The 7,572-nt window shown below is 44.6% G+C and overlaps 1 protein-coding gene across 1 annotated transcript; it reads right to left on the minus strand.

The window, feature by feature from the left end:
- Positions 1–312: 312 nt before the first annotated feature.
- On the minus strand, positions 313–1,239 carry LOC129166752 (uncharacterized). The gene is made up of 3 exons (XM_054750012.2): positions 898–1,239; positions 652–729; positions 313–546 (listed from the first exon to the last, which is right to left on the minus strand). The coding sequence occupies exons 1-3, from the start codon at positions 1,156–1,158 to the stop codon at positions 400–402; spliced, it is 486 nt and encodes a 161-aa protein (XP_054605987.2). The 5' UTR covers positions 1,159–1,239; the 3' UTR covers positions 313–399.
- Positions 1,240–7,572: the final 6,333 nt, after the last annotated feature.

The following is a 7,572-nucleotide window of genomic DNA, read 5'->3' on the forward strand; positions in this document are numbered from 1 at the left end:
TGTGTAACATTTTTGACAGATTTTTATCACAGTGGAGGCAATAAAACAGCTAAAAACCTCTCACTAGCTACTCACAGCATGTGTCAGTGTCTTAAACACAGCCCTGTGGAGCAGATATCAGTCAAACGGAGTGATGTGTCACAGTTTCACAACAACAATGCTGTTTTGTTTTTAAAAAAAAGTGCTCAAAATCACTTTTCACTCTGTAAAATGTTTATTAAAAACTATTAGCAGCACTTAAATTTATCAAAGAAAAAAGACACCAAAAGTACACATTCGAGTAGTTTTAGAATAAACTTTGGTCATCCCTGAAAAGGCTGCAAGCCAAAACACAGCAAGTAAGGGTTGTGTTTTGGGTCATCAAGGGTTTCTGCAGCAGGCAGCGCTCCAGGGCTGGGATCATGAAGGGTGGGAAGAACATTCAGCATGAGCTCGCTTGTCAGGACCTTCTAAGTCGCGCAGGAGGTCTCTCCCGGGGAGGATCTGTGTTAAGATCTCCACGTCTTCGTCTGAGGTGGAGGGATGAGTGAGGATGATCCGGGGAATCTGTGAGATGATGGCACAGAGGGGTGAAATGAATGAATGAATAAATCAAAAAGGAACAAATTAAAGTTTGAAGCAGCTGGCGTCTACTGTCATTGTGTGTTTCACCCCTTGAAGTGAATCCTTTTTCAACACCTCTGCCTTCAGCTCTGACACAGTTCTGATCCGATTCTTCTCCAAATCAACCTGAAACACACACACACACACACACACACACACACACACACACACACACACACACACACACACACACACACACACAGGATAACATCTAGCTTGAGGCTGATAGTAACACCCAGTCAAATTTTTAACAGTTTGTTCTGTACGTTTTCGCCATTCCACCAAAACACCCACAGAGCTGTTTCCATTGCAGACAACTGTTTCCATCTCCTTGGACAAACACTCCTCTGCTTTCTCCAGCTGAGACCGTTTGCTTCTCTGGCCTTTGACATCCATCTCGCGCGGCTGTCTGCCCGGCAAGTCTGGAGGTCCCTGAGGCACGCCTGGGTCAAACGCCTCTCGGTGCACCGGTTTCTCTCTCAGCACCATCATCCTGATGCAGCTCCCAGCATTCCTTAGGGCGCTGACTGCTTCATGGTGGGCCGCCCCCTGCATGCTGAGGCCGTTGACCTGGAAGGACAGAGGTCATGTCAGAAATTTAGGGTGAAAGCAGCAACTTGTATCGCAGGAGGACACTTAGAGATGAAACATAGGTTTTGCTCTAAAAATAATAGATTATTTTTCCGTCTCAGCTTGGACTTGTCTCTGAGGGAAACAGAGTCGAGCTCTCTCTGTTAGTCATATGACACCCCCAAGTGGAGACATGAAAAACTACAAATTTTAAATCAGTTTTAATTTACACAGGATGTTTTGGAACTTGTTGGTTTTTTTCTTTATGGAAAAGATCATCCTACCTCCAACAACCTGTCTCCCACATGGAGTCCAGCCTTTTCTGAGGGTCCTCCTTTTGCTAGTCTAGAAACAAAAACACCCTGGAGGAGAAAAACATCAAACTCCATCGCCTTTAACGGTTTTCATTCAGGAAGCCAAATACTCTATACTAGTCTAGAAGCTCCTGAACTCACCTCGTCCTGGTCTTTGTAAGGCAGAGACCCTCTCCCACCAGCGATGCTGATTCCTAAACGGCCGCTCTGTCCAGACACTTTGATCTGCAGCTAAGGGTAGAATTTGTTTCTTTGTGAAAAATTATAACTTTATGTTGTTGTGAGGCCTGATAGAACCTCGTTAAGATGACCAGAGAATTAAAAGATGTTATAAACATTTGACACACATGGACACGTTTTTGTTGCTGCATAAAACAGAAAGACAGCAGAGATCATTCGAGATTTTTGTGTGATTGTGCTTACACTTAGGGGTACATGAGAGGTAATCTCAGAAGAGTCAGACCCATCTCTAAATTTCCGTTTATCTCCAAGATCTTGGAAAAGGAAAAGGTTGTGGCTAAACAACTGTAATGTCACGAAATTGCCTGATTTTGAGACCAACAGATCAAGATCTACAGCCAAGTCAACATAACCTGGCTACGACTCCAACCTACAATATTTTCCCTCACTGGAGACTGAAAGTCTGCACGTAGTCCCTTTAAATCAGAGCCTGCCTTCCTCACACCAGCTGGAGTCAGAGCCTGATGCACTGACAGAGATAATAAAATCATAACATTCTCTCCTACCAAGGTCCCTTTACAGAGAAACTCATTAAATAAACTCAACTCACAGACGATCAGAAGAAAAGAAGATTTCAAATTTAAAGATAATCATGAAATAAACGTTTGTTTATTGCTACATATAATAATTATAAAACAATTACCGTAAATCCTCTAATATTAGCCTGTATTTTATTAACTGCCGGGTATCATATGTTGGCCGGTGTCGGAGTCGGCGGAGGTGAATAATGGCCGGTTTTTTATTGTGGCCAGGTGGAATGTGGTAACAAGCAAGTACGGGGGGCGGTTGTGTCATCCGTCTCACTTTTGATTTGCCAGTGATAGACCGCGAGGGTAACTTTAACCATGCGGAGACGAAGAGGAGGCGAAAATTTGATGTCAAGTTCAAAGACAACGTGCTGATTATGCTGCAGAACACTCTGGGGAGCAGTAGCCGGGGTTGTATGAACTAGTCACTAGTCGACTTCACTGCTCTATAGTGACATTTTATGCCTGTCATCGACTAGTCGCTGTCACGTGATAATGACCGGCAAGATGCAGTCCACTGAAAAGACAGCAGCATGTTGTCAGCAGGTGACAAGCTCCTGCGCTCGGGGGGGCAACGCGCTGTGCCAGAGCGTCGGTAGGTACTGACACCCGCCGTAAAACGGACATTCAACCAAATTGTGACGTTTACCCTCTTGCAATTTAACCTTCCCCTCACCCCCATCCTAACCTTAACCAGCTTGCGCATGCAAAGCTCTGATTGTTGACGCGTTCCAGAATCTGCGTCCTGAGCACGGCCACAGTAACATTATCAAATCAGGTGTCGCCACCTCAAAAACTAATTTAACATGCGATTGTTCACGTCAGCTCATTTCCTTTTATGTTTTCTGTCTTTTATTCTTTTATTTGTGCCTGATGCGTTTCGCTGCTGTGGAGCGGGGCGCATCACCTGTTCTGTCCTCAGTGACGCACCGATCACTGATGCGGCCGCCAAGCAGCGAGCACTCCACTGTTTTTGCGGTCGGTAGATCTTTTAGAACTGCAGTTCAAAGGTAACTCATCAGGTGAATATATATGAACCCAGGTAGCAGTTTCTCTTTAGGATTGAGAGGAGATGCAGGAAGATAATAAACAGGCAGGACAGAAAAATAGTCAAATAAAAACAAGTTAGTTTTTGTACCTGGTGGTTGCAACAAACAGACACCATTGAAGGTAATCAGAAGTGAGGAACAGAAAATGAAATAATTATTTTAATGTTTAGAGCAGCAGGAACTCCGAGAGGCTGCAGGCGCATCAGTGACTTTGCGGCCGCTGCGCAGGGGGAGGGGGGAGAGGGCTGAAGCAGAAACTACCGTTGGTAAAAGAAATGTGTTTAACTTTGAAAATGTGGGCGCACTTTTAATTGTCAAAAACTCCAGTGAACCATTAGTTCATTTTGCTCAAATTGAAATAGAGGCCTGCCTCTAATTCTGGTCCTCCTTCCAATAAAGGCCTGGAGCTTGATGAGCTTGAGTCTAATACAGGCCCGGGCCTGTATTAGAGGATTTAAGGTAAATGTTTAGCATGTTTACTTGACGAGGTCATCACCATTTGCACAAAGTTAAGTTAAGTTAAACGCATGACACATGGTTAACCTTTTGCCCAGATTCAGAGCCTCCGAATCAAAGAGGGTGTGTCTCTGAGATTCTTGGTAATATCCCTCAAACTTGTCAACTTTTGGTTGGCTATTTATTCATAACATCAATGTATTAAAACTAGATTACTCTGGTTTTAAGTTTAGTTCACAACAGTTCGAGGGTTCTAGAGAAAAAGCTTCAGACCGGCCGTCTGAGCAAGACCTCTTTAGCCAGCAAAGATTTTTACGTCATCAAAACCTTTTAAAATCTTTTTCGCACCTGCAAAGCTGACAACAAGATAGTTTCCTGCAGAACAAGCTGATTTGTTCAACTCCTTCAGTTATTCTTGAGACACAAACTAGTTCCAACTGTCGTTACCTGGAAGATGACCCTGGACTGACCTGGTCGTACTAGGAGTTAGCCAACGGACTTCGGGCCCAGATATGTAAATACCAGGCCACCCAAATATGTAAACAACCTACGCTACCCGGCCCGGTACAGATGGGAATGGCCCATTGGTGTGACCTTTGACCCAGCTCTCACCCTGGATTCTCATGCCAGTTCTCTTGTTCGCTCTTCCTTCTTCCATCTTAGGAACATTGCTAAGCTGAGTTCCGCTCTGAGCTTGAGACAGTTATCCACACCTTAATCTCCTCACGCTTATGGGCCATTCCCATCTGTACCGGGTCGGCCCGGGCCGGGTAGCGTAGGTTGTTTACATATCTGGGTGGCCTGGTATTTTTCCGGGCCAACCAAGGCTCATTCTCAGTCCTCTTCTCGAGGGGGTCTGCTTCAGGCCGACCAGGGCCAACACACCCACTGCTGACAGCAAATTCACACCTTCCATTAGAGCAAGCCTCTGATTGGTGGGTAGAATCAGCCCACATGGGCTTAAGACAAGGATGTGTGGAATCAACCGGGCCAGGCTGGGGCCGACTGGGGCTACCCGGCCCGGGCCGACCCGGTACAGATGGGAATGGCCCTTTGGACTACTGTAACACTCTTTTCACGTGTCTGAGCAGAACCTCCCTGAACCGTCTACAGGTGGTTCAGAATGCCTGTGCTCGGCTTCTGACCAAGTCCTCCAAATACACCCACATCACCCCGCTTCTCCTCCAGCTTCACTGGCTGCCAGTCAACTTCAGGGTTCATTTCAAGATCCTGGTTCTGGTCTATAGGGCCTTACATGGACAAGCACCATCTTACATTGGTGATCTTCTTAAGGTTGGTTTATGCTTGATGAGTCTGCGAGGTCCGCACGGCTCTGTGCGGAAAAGTTGAGTCATTTTAACAACCACGCCCCTCCACGGCCCAAACTTTCCGCACCGCGCACCTAGGAAATTTTCTAACCACGCGGACGGTCGGACACGGAAAAACATGGCGGACCGGCAAGAACTTGTATGGCAGAGGTTCGTAAATACAGACATTTGTATGATTCAGCTCTCAAAGATCACCGTGATCAACATGTTAATAATTCTTGGAGAGAAATAGCTCGCACTGTCGGAAAAGACGAGGACGCTGTTAAAAAATGCTGGAATGCCATGTTGTAAACAACAGTAATTTTTACTTCTACTACGGTTTAGTGTTGGAGGCATGCCGTAGAGCTCCATGCTGCCCCGTTCAGTTTGAGAGAATATTGGCTCACCGCAGAGACAAGCCGCATGAACCATAAACGCTGCAAGTTGTGAAGCGCATTCCATCCGCGAGCCGCATCACCAAGCGGAAAGTGAATGCGTCAAGCATAAACCAAGCTTTAGTCCCTACACCCCCAGCAGGTTCCTGAGGTCCAGTGATCATAGCCTACTGTTTGTGCATCGCACCAGTCTTAAGGCCAACGGTGACAGATCATTTGCTGCTGTGGCCCCCAGACTCTGGAACTTTCGCCACCTGAGCCTGAAATCAGTCAGTGGACTCCTTTAAAAGGCAGCTGAAAACTCACTTGTTCAAGCTGATTTTGGTGTGACCTTCATCACCCTCTCCTTGTTCTGCTCTCCCTACCAATTCCACCTTCCTCAGGATCCACAGATTTCCCTCTTTCCTATTCCTATCCCATAAGATCACCAATGTAAGATGGTGCTTGTCCATGTAAGGCCCTATAGACCAGAACCAGGATCTTGAAATGAACCCTGAAGTTGACTGACAGCCAGTGAAGCTGGAGGAGAAGCGGGGTGATGTGGGTGTGTTTGGAGGACACTTTGCAATGGTCCTGAGATGGAAGAAGGAAGAGCGAACAAGAGAACGGACAGATCTCTGATATCCAGAAGGAACTCTTGAGTAGCTCTTTTACACATTAGGTGGTTCTAATTTCCCCATTTGTGATGTCACAAAGAGACTTTTAGTTAACGTCTTTAAGCACATAATACCTAAAACCAAACACTGACTAAATGGATGGACATGTTTTTTTCTTTTTATTGGAATGTTTATAGGCAATAGAGACCCACATGGCAGCACAAAAGGATGCAAAAGGTGAGTTTTGCATTTCACTGGTATATTATGCACAGTGGACCATTCCTGCCAATTGTTGAATCTCATCTAAAATAGGAAAATAGCCAAATGGATTTGGTGGAAACCAACAGCAGGCTGCTATCAAACATGAATGTCTAGAACAGGAACTTATGACTAGAAGTGGAAAACAGACCTCCTCAGAAGACTGAATTTTCTCTGTGCTCCTCTCTGAACCGGAACAGCGATCAGACGCTCGACTGTTGGCAGGGAGTGTCGGTGGTCTCCCATGCAGACTCTCCTTGTTTGCCAGCCAGACGAAGTACTGGTTGACCTGGGTTTGGCAACTGGTCCTGGGGGACGGGTTAGTATGATGATTTCTACAGTCCTGGAGATTGCCAGGAGACATCACCTGCTGCTGAAAATTCAATTTTGGTAAAAAAAATAATAATAATAAAATAAAAAACCAGTGACTGTAATAGATCAGTGATGACAAAGTTCATCGTGTTAAAAGATGTGTTCAGCTGTCAAGGGTAGGTATAAAGGAGAAACAGCATGCTCCGTTATTCAGAGGGTATTCTTATTCGTACATCTGGAGGTGGTTAAAACTCTACGAGGCACACAAAAACATTGTTCTCATTACTGCATGCAGAACATGCAGAGCGGACATTGTGCACTATACCAGACACAGAACAAGGAAGAAAGGGTCTGGGTTTTGTTTTAGCCTAAAGCCAAATCAGCAACATTTAAGTTTATGCAGCAATTATTCAACTACTGAGAAATAACATTAAACCCACTTTAAAAATATCAAAACAAATAACACGATGTGGTTTAGTGTTGCACTCGTTTTTATTGATCAGTGGTTAAAAAGTCCCCAAATCTCAAGGCCCAGAGCTGGTTTGAGATCAGTTTTGTGCAGTTTTATCAGAAAATAATTTTGAAAAAAAAGAAACAATATACAAACCAACTTATATGGTTCACTTTAGTCAATCAGCTCAAAATCAAAACATTACAACTCAGCGAGTACCAAATAAAAGAGTAGGATTTGGGCTTAAATCGCAGTTTTTCATCCATCCTTGTGGTACAAAGCTCAAAGTATACCTCTGCACAGTACTCTGTTAAAAAGAAGAATCCTTTAAAATACAATTAGAGCCGTTTTGGCATCTATTTGTAAAATGATAAAAAGCAGAGGAGCACATGAAAAAGAAAGGCTTCTTAGGCGGATGATTTCAGTTTGACGAGCAGGACTCGAGTCTAGATTTTAATAACGACTGAATCAAGATCCAAAATATCGGTGTTGAT

This window comes from Nothobranchius furzeri, chromosome 12 (assembly GCF_043380555.1).
Source record: "Nothobranchius furzeri strain GRZ-AD chromosome 12, NfurGRZ-RIMD1, whole genome shotgun sequence".
Lineage (NCBI taxonomy): Eukaryota > Metazoa > Chordata > Actinopteri > Cyprinodontiformes > Nothobranchiidae > Nothobranchius > Nothobranchius furzeri.

Excerpts from the sequence above, each read along its gene's own strand:
- LOC129166752 (XM_054750012.2), bottom strand. The coding sequence starts at position 1,158 with ATGCAGGGGGCGGCCCACCATGAAGCAGTCAGCGCCCTAAGGAATGCT. Across the intron at positions 730-897 it reads TCTGCAATGGAAACAGCTCT|GTTGATTTGGAGAAGAATCG; the intron begins GTGGGTGTTTTG and ends TGTGTGTTTCAG. Across the intron at positions 547-651 it reads AAAAGGATTCACTTCAAGGG|ATTCCCCGGATCATCCTCAC; the intron begins GTGAAACACACA and ends ATCATCTCACAG.